The 15,274-nt window shown below is 45.0% G+C and overlaps 1 protein-coding gene across 2 annotated transcripts in view; it reads left to right on the top strand.

The window, feature by feature from the left end:
* Positions 1 to 8,357: 8,357 nt before the first annotated feature.
* DPY19L4 (dpy-19 like 4) overlaps positions 8,358 to 15,274 on the top strand; it is a 30,871-nt gene continuing 23,954 nt past the window's right edge. The window contains exons 1-5 of one of the 2 annotated variants that reach the window (XM_027452478.3): positions 8,358 to 8,663; positions 11,279 to 11,386; positions 12,111 to 12,235; positions 12,858 to 12,948; positions 14,682 to 14,803. In XM_027452478.3, the coding sequence (XP_027308279.1) occupies positions 8,543 to 8,663; positions 11,279 to 11,386; positions 12,111 to 12,235; positions 12,858 to 12,948; positions 14,682 to 14,803 (567 nt within the window). In that variant the 5' untranslated portion in view covers positions 8,358 to 8,542. The remainder of the gene's footprint in view (positions 8,664 to 11,278; positions 11,387 to 12,110; positions 12,236 to 12,857; positions 12,949 to 14,681; positions 14,804 to 15,274) is intronic. The other variant, XM_027452479.3, reaches the window with a different exon arrangement.

The raw sequence follows: 15,274 nt of genomic DNA, 5'->3' as shown, positions 1-15,274 counted from the left end.
CCCTACAAGCAAACGTAATACTCACAAGTGGATACTTACACTACCCTTTCTAAGGAAAGGCAGGAACACTGGTTTTCTAGCAGTCTATCAGTTTTCTCCCCATTTACATACGTGCTCTTTACCCTGGCTATAAAGCGTCTAAAGCAAAAATTTATTGCAGGAGACTGGCTGTTGATTTGCAACCAGGCACATCTGGAAAACATGAACAACAACAAAAAAAAGGCCATTCTTTGAACTAATGAAAATTTAAACTCTGTGCTAAGAAATTGTTTCGGTATAAAATTAGCTGACATTTTGAATGCTTATCATATATGCTTGGTTTTAATTTACAGTCAAATCCCCTTTACAAAACTCACCAGAGGAGTTTCAGTGATGTTCGTGGGACAATTTGAATTCAGTTAAGCCATAGTGGGCCCTTACAGAGATGAGTTACACCCCTCTGAAGTGTTCCAGGGAAGGATTACACGATGCTCAGGGTCCCTGATGTCAATGGGATGCATGCTGTAGTCTCCCACGAGGCTGGCCTAATGCTTTCTGTGAATGAAGCAAGCTAGCCCATGACCAAGCAATTCAAGCAAACTTTCTCTCTGGGAGGGAGTCCAGGTTCCTTCTCTGCCTCTTTTCGTTGCATTTCTTCCTACCTCTGCCAAAAAATGACAAGTTCAAGGACTAAGCCTAAACTTCCTGCCAATTCCTGCCCCGGCCATTGCTGCTGACATGCCGACTCACTGAAAAGGAAGGTGTTATCTGCCTCTGTCAACAAACATCATTCTCCTTGCAGTTCCCAGGGCAGGACCAAACCCTTCGCCTGTAAGGTCAGAGTTACGTAAACCTGGGAAAGGTATTTAACAAATGCCTCCAACACTGATGCATGCGGGAAGCAGCAGTGCAGCCAGCTCAGCTCAACCACAGCACTTGCTTTCCCAAGAGCCTCCCAGCACAGAAGCCCTATAAATGTTTGGCACTTTCACTGGGAATATGCACTGACATGTAAGATGTTTGCTCATCTGAACTCTCCATAAATTAGTCTCTTCAGAAATTACTCATTAATGATAGATCTCTCATCCACCTACCATCCAGGATGTCTGTTTTACCTGCACTTGCATAATCCATCCAAAGACACCTGGAAAAGACTTACAAGGAAGCAAAGAATGTATTTTTGGTTTGAGATCACTGTATTAAGATCAAATGTCCAGCTTTGCCACTTTTTGCTTGAAGCAAACCCATAGTTTCGGGTTCCCTCCCTGCACCTGCAGCTGTATTTTGGTTCTTCTGTAAGGATTGTAACAAGGTAGTACAGGAACAGCCATTGTAGCACCAGTAATAACACCACTGATAATAAATATCTTGCACTAATGCAGTGTCTTTCCTCTGGGGCTCACGCTGTGCTTTGGACAATCAGTGTGCATTTCCTCCACAGCTTCCATGCGAATGGAATAAACTGAGATCTCGCCTCTCTTTTGTGGCATTGCTCCCTTCTGCTCATTCATTCGTTCAACACAATAAGGTTTTAAATCTAGAGCTGACTGAATGAGCTAGGAAAGCTGTTGTAGGTACCAGAAGTGTCGCAGGTACTTAAGCTGGAAGCAGAGTACATCACGGTGACAGACCTTTGCTGCTATCTGTGCTCAATTTTCGATAAACTTTATGCTTATCGTAAGCTGGGGAAGAGGCAGGAAAGATGGGTGGCACTAATTGAGGAGAAATGCTGCAAAAATAACTCAAAGGAGAATGGTATAAACAGAGAGATGTGGAGACTTTGGATGGAGGGGGAACAAAATAGCTAAATCATGGCTCATACATTTAGATTTGTTACCAGAGCTGACAGAAATGCACCTGTCTGGCAGAGAAATAGTGAGTTTGCAAACAAGGCAGTAATATTCTAGTAACACCATGAGCTTTGACACGTGGGTGAATCATTTCTGCCAGTCAGACCTCTTCTTCAGAAGACCCAGATTTATCGCTGCATCAATCTCTCATCTTCATTAATTACTATTGAAATTGTAGGCATTTACTGGGGAACGAGCAGGAAACTAGGTGCTATGAGTCAGTGCCTTAACTAGCCCAAACACGACAGGCAAAGCTTGCTTCCGTCACTGGTGATTCCCCAAGAAAAGCATTTATGTAACTGTAGAGTTATGCATAACTACGAAGTGATGCATGTCCTGCCTGCTTGTTAGATGGATTTGTCCCGTGAATTTTTCATAACACACCATGTCTCATATAAGCAGCATCACGGGGTGATGGAGGTGCCAGTAAAAGCAATAACTCCCAGTGAGGGAATTCACACAACTCCAGCTTTGGGGAGCATCAGGACTGGGAAAGATGGCCAGGCACAGCAATGGTGCAGAACTTCCTGGGCTCCATTTTGTGGCCATTGCCCCTTGTCCTGTTGCCACAAACCACTGAAAAGAGGTTGGCCAAATCCCTCTGTCTCCCACACCTCAGGTATTTATACACATTGAGGAGATCCCCTCTGTCTTCTCCAGGCTGAACAGACCCAGGTCTCTCAGCCTTTCCTCACAGGGAAGATGCTCCAGGCCCCGTATCATCTTTGTGGCCCTCCACTGGACTCTTTCTAGGAGATCCCTGTCTTTTTTGTAGCAGGGAGCCCAGAACTGGACACAGCACTACAGGTGAGGCCTGACCAGGGCAGAGTAGAGGGGGAGGATCACCTCCCTTGACCTGCTGGCCACGCTTCTTTTAATGCACGCCAGGATCCCATTGGCCCTCTTGGCCACCTCATGGTCAACCTGTCGTCCACCAGGACCCCCAGGTCCTTCCCCTCAGAGCTCCTTTCCAGCAGAACAAAGTGCCCTTCCTAGAGGAACGTGCTTCTCCATAACAATTTGCTTTCACCTGGAACAAGTCGCACCCTCCATGAAAAGCAGCACGTAGTCCGAGCCACTTCTCCTGCTGTCGAGGAAACTGGAGCAGCCAGCGAGCAGCTCAGCAGTGTGTGCAGCCCATCTCGGGCTCTCGATCCTGCTCGGATTGCTCTTTGCCCTTGTTGGAGTCTGTTCCTGCTCACCCCGCTGAAGAGCAGCACCAGCTGCCCAGGGCTGCTCACGCCCAGGATGCTTCAGTAACGCGAGCTGCAGCTCTCCAGGAGGGATCCAGTGTCTGCTTAGTGCCAGTGCTATTGGTTGTGTTCCTGATTTATAATTCTCAAACGCCAGGCCAAGCTCATTCCCATTTAAAGCTGGAAATCAATCAAAAGCTGTGCTGGTGCCCCTCCTTCTGCCAGCAGCCAAAATGGGCCAAGAACAGGGGGTGTGGGGTGGGAGTGCCGGGTTCGCATGGGGAAAGGTGCCAGGCCGGCATCTCTAACAGGACACTAATACACAAATACATTAAAAATTGTACAGCACGGCTTCTCTGACAAACACCAGTGTGACAACAGGCAGCATGATATTCCCAGAGCGGCCTCCTGGATCTGCTCAGGCCTTTCTGCTGACGGCAGTGCCGTCAGGAGGTGTCGGTGACTGGCAGCCACGTCAGCCCTGCCCTGCAGAGACAACAGGGTTACAGGGAGGTGACCTGGATTCTAGCGTTTGTTTTGCACTGCTGAAGTGTTTGCTAGGCCCTGAGCACCAGCACCTGTGTGATGCCACCAGCTGCAGTGTCATCGTGTCAGTGTCACTGCGCTGCTGTGGGCCAGGCAGCTGGTGAATGGCGCTGCTGCTGCACGGGAAGGCAAAGGGCCAGGCTGCACCTCACGCCTTGGAAATGCAGCCCCGACAGCCAGGCCCTGGGGAGGAGAAGGGCACCAGGCTCTGCAGGGGATGGTTGAAACAGAAAGGCTGTCGAAGCTGTGGGGAGGGAGACAGGACCTTCCAAACAAACAAAAAAAATGCATGAAAAAATACAGCTCTGAGCTGAAAGAAGTGATAGTGAAATCAGAGACAGGAGCTGCGAGGAATGTCGTCATCAGCAATAAAAAAATGCAGTTTAGTAAGAGCTGACCTAGGTGGCAAAGCGTGAGTCAAAGGAAGTGCTGAGCCGTGAGTCATCAACCTCAAAGGCCTTTATCCTTGGAGAAAAGTCAAACAGGCAGCCCAGAGAGAAAAAGGAGTAATGGAAAGGAACAGAGGCAGCAGTGAGGCACCGGGCCTCTTCAGAGCGCAGAAACTGAGTGAAGGACAGGGCTGGTATCAGCCCGCTGCGCTGCCTTGGAGCTATTTCTGGCCAGGCACATCACACACTGCATGTTGGACAAATCCAAGTGTCAGGCTCCTGCCCTGGGGAACATAGTCGAAAGCACGAATGAGAACTCCAGCAAGAGCAGAGAGAGGAAAGTGGTACAGAAAGCAAGTCACATCACTAAAAGGGGGCTGAAAGAAATAAATACAATAAATAAATACATATACTTTTTTCTTCTTCTTCTTCTTCTTCTTTTATCATGACTTTATTAGCACTCTGCAGGCACCTGGGCTTGAAATTATCAGCCCAAAAGGGCAGAGCAATTTGGGGTTGCATATGCACGAACCTTCTAGGGTACCTTCCAAGTGGCGACCTGGTCAGCAGCAGCCAGGCTGCCCTTGTCAGTTCGGCAGCTCTGGGCAGAACAATTCTGGCATGCTTATGGTGAGCTCAGAAGAAGAGCAAGACAGCAATTAGCCAGCTGACGTGGCTCGGTCTTAAGGAGAAAGATGAGAAGTGAGAAATTAATACAGAAAATTACACGTCAGATAAAGGCAACTGCGATAACGATCAATGCATTTTTGGAGGGTGGAAACACAAAGCGGAGTGAGGGATTATTTAAGATGGTACAAAAAGGGGATGGAGGTGACTAAGAGATTGTTTGAGAGACGTAGAACAGAACGTGGACAGGGGAAGAGGCTGCACAGCACCACGCAAGTCTAAACACAGGTTGACTTATGAGGTAGTCCTAGATTACAGGGAAGCATCAGGAATGACAGGAAGAAATAAACAAAATGAGCATGCAGGATTTCATGCTGTTCCAAGGATTGTATTGGAAAACTCATCATCAAGGCATGGCTAGTAAAGAGGCAGGATAGAAAACAAAAGAGAAAAGGGAGGTGCTCTTGGTAGTCACATCAGTAGTGCCTTCTGCTTTGGTAGAGAGCTGGGAAAAGGGAAAAGGAAAATTACAAAGGCTCCACTGGAAAATAAAACGCAGATTTACTACTACAGGAGTCAAGCAAACTGAGAACAGAGCCATGAGCATGTTTCCATGTGCCCAACTTGGTTTCACTGGTGTGAAGCTAAATCATCTCCGTTGATTTAATGGACATGAGCTGTGTTTAACAATGAGGCAGCTGACAATAGAAGCTGACTCACTTACATCCTGGGCAAGAGCTGACATGATCAAAAGTACCAGAAGCCATGCTGAGATAAGTAGGAAGAGAATGAAACAGGTGGAAAAATCCCAAAGGTTCTCCATGATTCAATGCAAACCTTTTCTAGAGGGTGCTGGGAGTGCTTTATGTGAACGTATACTACATTAAAAAGGAGACAGATTCCCCAAATACTTTTCCTCTAGTTAACAGAAAGACTTTTTGTAACTGCTCATGAACAACACGTCATGGAAGACGCACCTAATGGATTCATTAGGAATTGCCCATCCTGACAATTTCTTGCCCAAATCCTACATACCATACTGGGTACTGAGAACACAGAAACACATCAACAGCACACCCTGCAAACAAAAGAGTTTAAAACAGATTTTTTTATTATTATTATTATTTTTTGTGCAGTTTAATTTTCTGTCTTGTTAGTTCTGGTTTTAAGTAAGGGACTCCATGTTGTCGTTCCTCCCCTATCAGATGGGAGAAAACAGTGAAAAAAACTTGGACCCACAAACATGCACGTAGGTCATGCTTTTGACATCCTAATAGAACAAATATAGCTTTGGGGAGGAAAGAGTAAGAAATAATCAAATTGAACAAAAACTTGGGATGCTCGTAATGCAGAATTATAAATTAGAAGCCAGAAAATTAACCCCACAGAAGGCCAAAATAAGGAGAAAGGGTGAAATATCTGTAGTACTTACCAGATTACTGAAATCAAATTTTACAACATTTTTTAGGCATGTGGGATTTTTATTTATTTAACATACAAAAAATATATCTTGGTATGTTTACAGAATAAACAAGTACACATTCTCCATTTCTGAATAATGACAAATACATCCAATATTAATGCTTTATACTAAGGTACATCTGTGTATTGTTTGCCTCATGACATCTCTAAAACAGAGAGAAAAATATTGTTAAACTAGAAAGCATCAATAATGTGGACTTGTAAACAAAAAGAAAAGTTATGTCTGTAGGGCTTAGAAATAATATGTAAATAGAGAACTAATGCCATAATGCAGATACATGATTCATGTTTGTACCGAGAAAGACTGGAAAAAGAACCCAACATCCCTATATTTATTCATTTTAATGCATTGCAGCACGATGTTTAGGACACAAAGTGAGCTGCCAAATGAAATAACTTGCATAGAAAATTAGTTATAGGAAGTGTTTGGGAAGATTGAAGAGCAGCATTAGTAACATTTTCAACATTACTCTAAAAATTATTTCAGCCTATTCATTCCAAGAGAAAGAAACCTGCATGAAAAATTTTTGTTTCTCTCACCTTCAATTTTGTAATTTATCCAGAGAATACCTTGGGAAAAAAATGAAAAACAAGAGAGCAGGTTGGATTTTTTTTTTTTTTTCATTTCCCTTTTATCTGTACAGTTAATAACTGTCTGTATGTAAATAACTTTACATGCATTTATGAGTTTAAAGTGCAGGATTACCCATATTTGTAGAAAACTCCCGTTGCACAAGAAATGTAAGAAGGCACAGCATGAAACAGCGAATACAAAGAAGGCTTAAGAAGACCAAAATTTACAGCATAACTGTACGGTCATTTGTTTTACTCCTGTCCATGTATTAATGGTCTGATTACAAATATTTAAAACTATTATTGCTGTTTTGATTGCAAAGATTATTTGTGTTCATTCCAGTGACTTATAATAGAATCAAGTTATGGAAAAAAAAAATAAAAGAGATCAAACCCAACTACATTAAAAATGCAATGGATAATTTATGGATCATTAAAAACATAAGCAACTCTTTTAACTATCCAATAAATCAACAATTGCAGAAGTATTTTAAATTTTATTAAAAAACCCAGGAAACTTATAAATCTCATTTTACGCTCCAATAGGATACGCAAATTGGTTTATTTTTTTTCCTTTCAGCTGCTAGACGAGGAACCAAATCAGTTTTCCAGCGGCTGATCAGACAGTAGGCTGACTGCAGGAAGACATGCAGCCCCCAAGGGGCGATTGCCACAAACCTCTCTGACAGTTTGCCCAACATTTTCCTTCTTCGAGGTTGAAACAAGCCCAGCTGCTCTGCTCAGGGACGCTCTCTGGAGAGGACAGAGTGGGATGATGAGAGCTCCTGGGTCACAGCCTCCCGGCCCCAAAGTGAGCCCTTGGCTGACTGTGCCTGGGCAAACTCTGCACGCACACAGGCGATGATGTGCAGGCCCCTCTCAGTTATGTCATTCTGTTTGTTTCTGAACCGTTAGGTAGCAAGTGGCAGGGCGTCTTCAGCAATCTTCCAATATTGAGTTGGTATTGTCCTGCTCCCGGAGGTGATGACCCTAATCTGATAGTTCAGAGCTCGACTCTCTCACAGGGTGGCAGTATTTAGTCCAGAGCTCACATAGACTCATAAAGGTTGGAAAAGACCTTCAAGTTCATCTGGTCCAACCATCCCTCTACCACCAATGTCACCCACTAAGCCATGTCCCTAAGCACCACGTCCAACCTTGAACACCCCCAGGGATGGGGACTCCACCACTTAGGGAATGATGACTGCATGGCGGTGGTGGAGCTCTGTGCATCTCCACACAAATTCCATGATCATTAGAGAGAGATCCCCAACCTTTAACGTTGATGGTCTGACACAATTCTTGGCCAGACAGAGGAAAACGTAAGATGACCCAGCTAAGCATCAGGTCGTACCCCAGCCCTCCACCTTCTGCCAGACTCTTTCTGCCAAGACTAAGACCTGAGACTAAGACCAACAACTCTAGCCTAACACCCTATAAACCCTGGAGCTTCCCGGCACCCTTTTAGCACAGAGGGCACCACATACTCCCTATAACAGGAACCCACAGCGACCACCTGGGGGTAAACCCTTTGGGGGGGACCCCCTGAGGCGTGCCCCCAGGTGGTTGAGGCGCTGCGCCACCCACCCCAAGAGCCCCCAGGACGCGATTTTAGAACTGCACCACCCTAAAAGCATCAAAGGAATAGGTTATGCTCCAACACCAGGGCTCTGCTCGCACCCCAGCCCCCTGCCCGCCGCCGCCTCAGCCGCGGGGGGCGCCCCTTCCCTCAGCAGCCGGGGCCGGGCGCCGCCATGTCGCGGTCCGCCGCGGCTGCGCGCCGGCCGCCTCCTTTCGCTTCTCCGCCACGGTTCCGCCTCCCTTTTCCCTACAGCGGAGGCGGAGGGAGGAAAGCCGGGAGCGGGGAGCTTCCCGGGGCCGGGGCGCTTCCCCTCGCCGGGGTATGCGAGAGCGCTGCCGGCCGCGGGGCCGACGAGAGGCGGGCGGGGAGGCGGCGGCGGCGGCGCCCCTGAGGGAGCAGCGCGGCGCCCCGGCGGGCGGCGGCAGGCGGGCGATGGAGGAAGGTGAGGGGCCGGGTGTCAGCGCCATCCCTCGCCCCTGAGGGCTGCCCCGCCGCCCTGTGTGCGTCCCCAGGGGGGTTTTCTGTGGGGTGCCCCTTTTGTGGGGTGGAGGGTGGCGTTTGGCTTAGCCGGGAGTGGGCAGGGTGAGGAGTAGGGGAGGAAGGGAGCTGCGCTGTGTCCCAGCCTTTTGGAGGGTTTTGGGGCTGGGTGTGGGCTCCTGGGATGCACAGGTTGGGATGTCCCTGTGTGAGCTCTGTGGTGTGAGCTCGGAGCCCTGAGGGTGGTTTGTGGTGGGCGACCTGCTGCTGGCCTGGCACGGCATCAGGGCCATGTCCTCTGGTGGCAGGGCTGGAAAATAAAACCCTTTACTGGTGTCTCTGCACCCTCCTGGTGCCCTTCCCTAGCTGGTAGGTCTCTGTGGTGCTTCTCTTGGTCATCTTTGTCTGCAGACTGAGAGAAATAATCCCAACACGCTTCCTTGAGGTGTGAACGGGAGCTGCTGCGCAGCCTCGACCCTTCTTGGGGTCCCTCTCTGAAAGTTTCCTGGTCCTGCATTATCCATCCGTCAATCCGAGGGCAAAAATCGCAGATAGCGGTCATTTACTGCCAAAAAATGGACTAAAAGACTGTCACAGAGGAGCAGTAGCTGCAATAGAAACACGAAACAAAGTCGCACACGATCGCTAAATGAGTTAAAAAAACTTAGGGGAACTTGCAGGAAAGTAGGGAGCGATTGTGGATGAAAAATTGCTTGCTGGAGGGAGACACTGGAGGCTGTGCCATCAGTTCAAAATGCTGGATTATTTTTAGTCGTCACCTTGGTTGACTTTCATTTCACCCCATTTAAAAGGATGCGTGGAAGTGCAAACAGCATTTTTCTTGTTTGAGGCAGCTGCAAATTAAGCAGAAATAGCATCCTTGGACCTTCCTTTATTATTGTTTCTTCTGAGGGGGAAATCTGTTGAGCAGTTTTCAGATTGGGGTGAAGATCACTTGCGGACTGAGCTGTCGTGGTTTCAGAATTAGGCTTTTAAATTGTTCTTTGTTTAGGAGTTTTGTATTGCTGACTAGACTTTACAAGCATCTTACGCTTCTAGTTTGGCTCACTAAAAAAAGGAAAGAAATGCATTTTCCCCTGCTACTTCTTTGGTCATAGCTTGGATGACCAGGGCAGGCAGTTGTCTTTCCAAGCACCCTGCACATTCTGGTGATGTAAATGTTTTCTCCCGTTTTATCTTGTCTGATACAAATGACTCCCAGTTGCAGTGCACTCGGTGTTTGCATTGCTGATTGATTTAAGGACACGAAGGGTTACCAGTGAACTTTTCCTTTTGGATTGACCTAATGGTAAATGCCATATTGAGTGCCTTAAGCATTTTTTTGTTGAATATTGTTCTAATTCTTGTTATGGTTAAGAAGCTGGACATTTTCTATTCATCGTACCGTGAAAAATGATACAATTGAGATCTTGGTCTGCTTAGAATACTTTATAATTGCTTTGAAAATCCCATTAAAACACAAAGGCAGGTTCAGCATTACGGGCAGACACCACTTTAACAGCTTATTTATACTTCTGTCCTGTGTCTAACTTCTAAATCTAATAGTTGGGGTTTAAAAGTAGATCGATTTAGATGTGAAGTAATATACTGCCAGAGTAATTAGCAACTTTATTGTGGGATGGCAAGACTGACACTTGGGAGTTTAAAGTTGAATGGCTGCATGAAAGCTCTCTTTTAAGTCCAGAAGAAATCACTGGTTGAAGTTTTGTAGCCACTGTAGCTCAAATTAGATAGCTAAGAGGTCTGGAGTGCAAATTACAGATAACCCTTTTCCTCACGCTTCTGAAATTACATTAAGTATTGTGGGATGTCATCTTGAATATAGTAGATATTGCACTCAGAGAATTAGCCTCGTTACTTCTCAGACCATAAAATAAATGGGCCAGGGCTTCACACTGCTGTTGTGTACAGAAAACAGAAACCGAGGTCCTCAGCGGTGATGTGAAACGAGCTATGTGGCCTACCAGACGGGGCCTTTTAAGTATATGTTACACTAAGAATTCATAAATCAGCTTAATGCCAATGGATTTGGAAGCAGGAAAAGTGTTATGATGAAAGCTTTCATCAAGGTAATGTAACAAGAAAATCAGACAGCTCAATTTAAAAGCATTGGCTAGCCCAGTTTTTATGTTATAGTCATGTTCTTGGTGTGCAACTCTACTGTGGCCATGTAAAACCAAAATGAGAGCAGAATTAAATTGACTCCAATTTCTCCCAGTGTCAACACCAATCCATCTAAACTTCCTCCTTCCTTCATTTCTATAAAACGTTCCCAAGAGATTAAAACAGTTAACTTCCAGTTTGAGTCAGGGTAATCCCAGAGTGTGGCCTCAAGAGAAAATTACTGATTTTTCTAAGGAATAACAAGGGATTGACCTCTGTAGTTAGAATATTATTTTAGTTGTGCATATGAAATAGTTCAGCTGAGTCTTTTTGTCAAATGTATTTGCTGTGTGGCTGAATCCCTGGCAATAACTGGCTGTTACCTGCTGCTCTGTGGATTTCTCAGAGTGATATTTTAGCTATTCTGTTGCAATAACTTGAGAAAAATGTCTTCAGGGGCAGCAGACCTGCGACAGAGGAGGAAACAAAACTGCACAGAATCTGACAAAATGGCTCCAGAGGAGAGAAACAAAGAAAACTCGAAGCTGGGAAGATCGCCAAAATGTAAGCTACAGAATTTTTAGCCAACTTCTGATTTCTTTTTTCATATTCTTTTACGTTTTATGGGAAGATATTTCTAGCACAGTAATTTATAACAGACTTATTTTGCATTGGGTTTTTGAGTGTTTCAGGAAAAAGCATGCATGCACATTAGGATTCTTTAGTAATGCCATTTTATGTATTGCAGAGTAAAATGCTAGTCCTGGGTTGTTTCAGTTGGAGGGGGGAGGTGTTAGGAATCTTCTTGTTGGCTATTTGAGTGCAAATAAATATTTTAATTGCACCTGGAGTTATCTTCCAGTCGAGAAGCTGAAAGGCAAGTTAATGGTATTGAAACAATAGTCAGAAAGTCACTTTTTTTCTGTTGATGCATTTAAGGATTTTATGGTGTTTTGGACAAAGTTAAGAACTTTTTCTCATTACTTGCAATTCATTTTTCCTTCTTGAAATCCCTTTGAAACTGAAGCTTGTTAGAACAGAGAGGAATTTGCAGTGGAGTGTGTGGGCATTGTATGCAAAAGGTCTGTGAAGCAGTGGTGAGAAATGAGATGAAAACTGCAGGAAAGGAACAGCAGCACGGTGTTTGAAGGATCTGTGGTGATGGTGGTGGGATAATTCTGATGCCAGGACGCTGACCTGCTGTTCAGCAACAAGTCATGCCGAGGGCATCCTGTTTGTATTTTAAGTCCTCTGGATCACTTCGGCTTTTCCACTCTCCCTTTTTCAGATTTGTTAATTCAACGGTTTGCGAAACTTTTCTTTGGCTGTCTCGCGGCGGTCACCAGCGGCATGATGTACGCTGTGTACCTCTCAACGTACCACGAACGGAAATTCTGGTTTTCCAGCAGGCAGGTAAAGAAAAAGTTAAGTTCCTGAAACAAAAGCCAGATTGTTTCCTTGAAATTAAAGCCGCTCCATGCCAGGTTGGAGCTGCTTGCTTTCAGAATCCCATGCCTTTCTGCTCAGGCCTCTGTCTTTGAAGTAGTTCCTTACAAAAATAAAGTGTTTCTGCTTCAGAGAGCAGTCTTGTCTTATCACGTTTTTCTGCATTTTTCCGTGCCATCCTTTACAGTTGAAATAACTTTTCTAAAATTGAGATGAAAAAAGGAAGCGTAACGGGGTTATGTAAACTACACATCAGGCATGTATGTTTTTTTTAAGAACTGTATTGTTTAGCGAGGTATGGAAAGTCGAATGAGATTCAGGTCTGAGAATATGAAATGATCCTGTGGAGTTTTTGCTAACTTACTGTGTGGATTTGAGTTTTGCCGATTCTGAGATCTGATTCTGAAGTTGTAGGGAGTGTTGTGTACCTGACAGAGGTGCTGGGAAGATTAATGTTTTGCGGAGTACTTTAAAGATGTACGGGGGAGTCATAAGCATGTGCTGTATTGCAAAACCAGTCTGTCTGAAAATATATGGTCTTCCATGGGAAGAGATTGCAGGAGGTGAATATATATTTCTTTTTTTCTAGGAACTTGAACGAGAAATTACATTTCAGGGTGACAGCGCCATTTATTACTCATTCTATAAAGAACTGCTAAAGGCTCCTTCCTTTGAAAGAGGTACAAAAACGTTTATTTTATTAACCTTGAGAAGTTCAGTTCTCTTTTTGGAGACAGTTAAAAGTCCTGCAGGCTAAGCAGGCTGACTTTTGTACTCCTGTGTAGGTAAATTGGTCAGATTTATTAAAACTGCACACTGACCTAACTTTCCAGAGCAGGATTAATGTTATGCTGATAATGCCACATATGTTATCGGGTGTGCCCGTGCTACGTCGTTGATTTTTAGCCTTTTAAGTGTATTGTTCTTTAATTTGGAATGGCAGACTTGTGTTTTAAGAGGACTTAAAACACAATTAGCTGATGGAAATTACTGTTTCATCCCGTCAGAAGCTAGAACAGTTTCTGTCCAGAGATGATCTGATCGGTCCTGTCCCTGCCAGCAGTTTCTAAACCTGTCAGCTGTGATGAGTACTTGTTGATGAGGGCTGAGCAAAGGGGACAGAAGCCACGAGGGAGGAGAACGAGCTGGGTGGCAGTGGTTTCTCCTCCCTTTGTGCTCCTTTTTACCCTGCGCTGGCTCTGGAGGTCCCCACCATCCATAACCGGGTCGGGTTCTTGAACCAGTGGGAAATGAAAGCAGCGAAAAGAAGCTTGAACAGTGCTGTGCTGTTTCAGTGAGTTCAGAAGAGCACAGGGGGAAAGGTGAGACTGCTGGGAGGGAGGGAGGAGTGACCAGCCCTGTCTTGCAGCAGCCAGCTGTTGAATTAGCTCAGTCCTCTTATGAAACCCCATCCTAAGCCAGTTGAGCTTTATGGGGATGGTTTTATTGGTAGCGGTTTCCCAGCTGAAGTGCAGCAGATGTCAGCAGCGTGCAACGTGGCTGTGGAACAGTCGATCCCTTATTATCTCTGGGAAGATTACCCGAGCTGGGGATGGATGGGCTGCCTCATTCACAGGCTGGCTCTGCAAACAGGTAGACTCATGTGTCCACGAGGCGTTCTGGAGGCGTGCAGTTTTCAAAGGCTTTCATGGCCCTGCTGAGCCCAGCTTGGAGCTCTGTAAGACCTGGTTTGGCCTGCAGAGAACCAGATGCAGACCACACACCAAGACATATTCAGAGCTGGAAACAGTAATATTTGCTTGCTGCACTGTTGTTGGGTTTATTGTTCTTTCTTTTTTTTTTTTTTTTTAATATGGATTATTTTTCTCCTTCCCTCCATTGTCCTAAATAATGACAAGTTATTTTTTAAATCATAATATCCCTGAGTGATGTGGCCTACAAGTGTGCCAACTTCAGCTTCATCTCAGTCCCGTACAAAGGCATGCTGTGTTAGGTGAGTGGTTCTTAGAAGTCTCAGAGATGCAGGGCTGGGAAAGTTGACAAGGCCATCGAGTCTGACATCTCTGTGGAGACGAGTTTAATACGTCCTGCTCATCCCTGGTGGATCTTTGTCTCACTTCTTACGAAGCTCCTGTAAAGGTGATCTGTTGGGAGCTTGTTCCAGGACCACATCAATGTGTTGTACCTGAAAAGACTACACATTAACTGATTAGTTTTGGACCCTTCCACTTAAAAAGTAGTTCAAAAGACAGTAATAATTTAGTTGCAATACCAATAGTGTGGAACAGCATCTAGCACAGTAACTTCTCCTTCCTTTTAAAATCAGAAATGTTCAATCAGTTAATAGCTTCAGCATCCAAATCTGTTTCCCCCTGTCTTTGTGTATACTTTTCATCCCTTTTAAGAAGAGTAATAGTGTTTCCAAGAATAATGTATTTTCTTTTGCCTGTAGGTGTTTATGAGCTGACACACAACAATAAGACAATATCGCTGAAGACGATAAATGCAGTCCAGCAAATGACTTTGTACCCAGAATTGATTGCCAGCGTGTTGTATCAAGCATCTGGTAGTGAAGTATGTGCGTTTCTCCTGCTTCCTGTGCTTTCAGTGTATGTGTGCGTGACTTGCTACGCTGTGTGCAGTAAATTCATGCAATTTTTCTGGAGTGAGTTGAGCTAAGCCTAGCGCCAGGTCCAGGTTCTCCTCAATTCCCATCAGTCTTTGGAATAGGATGGGGGGTGGGGGAGTTCCATGCACTAAACCTTTCTGTCTGTTGTTTCTTTACTTCTGCAAACCCCTTAGAAATGCTGGGAGGATCTGTGCCATCCATTAAAAGTTAGCTCCTTCAGAGTACTGAGCAGTGCTGCCTGTCTCTGTCCATTCAGTAACAGGGAAATGGATTTTTGTAGATGAACCTTTTGTCTCTTTCTGCTCCACTTGGGCTTTGTTCTGCTTACGCTGCATACTCGTCTCCTCCCTTATGCTCTCTCATGTAACTTTTTTATTTTGTATATGTTCTCCTCTGTGTTTGGAACCATTTTTACC

The sequence above is a fragment of the Anas platyrhynchos genome, chromosome 2 (assembly GCF_047663525.1).
Source record: "Anas platyrhynchos isolate ZD024472 breed Pekin duck chromosome 2, IASCAAS_PekinDuck_T2T, whole genome shotgun sequence".
NCBI lineage: Eukaryota > Metazoa > Chordata > Aves > Anseriformes > Anatidae > Anas > Anas platyrhynchos.
This window is presented reverse-complemented; position numbering and strand designations above follow the sequence as displayed.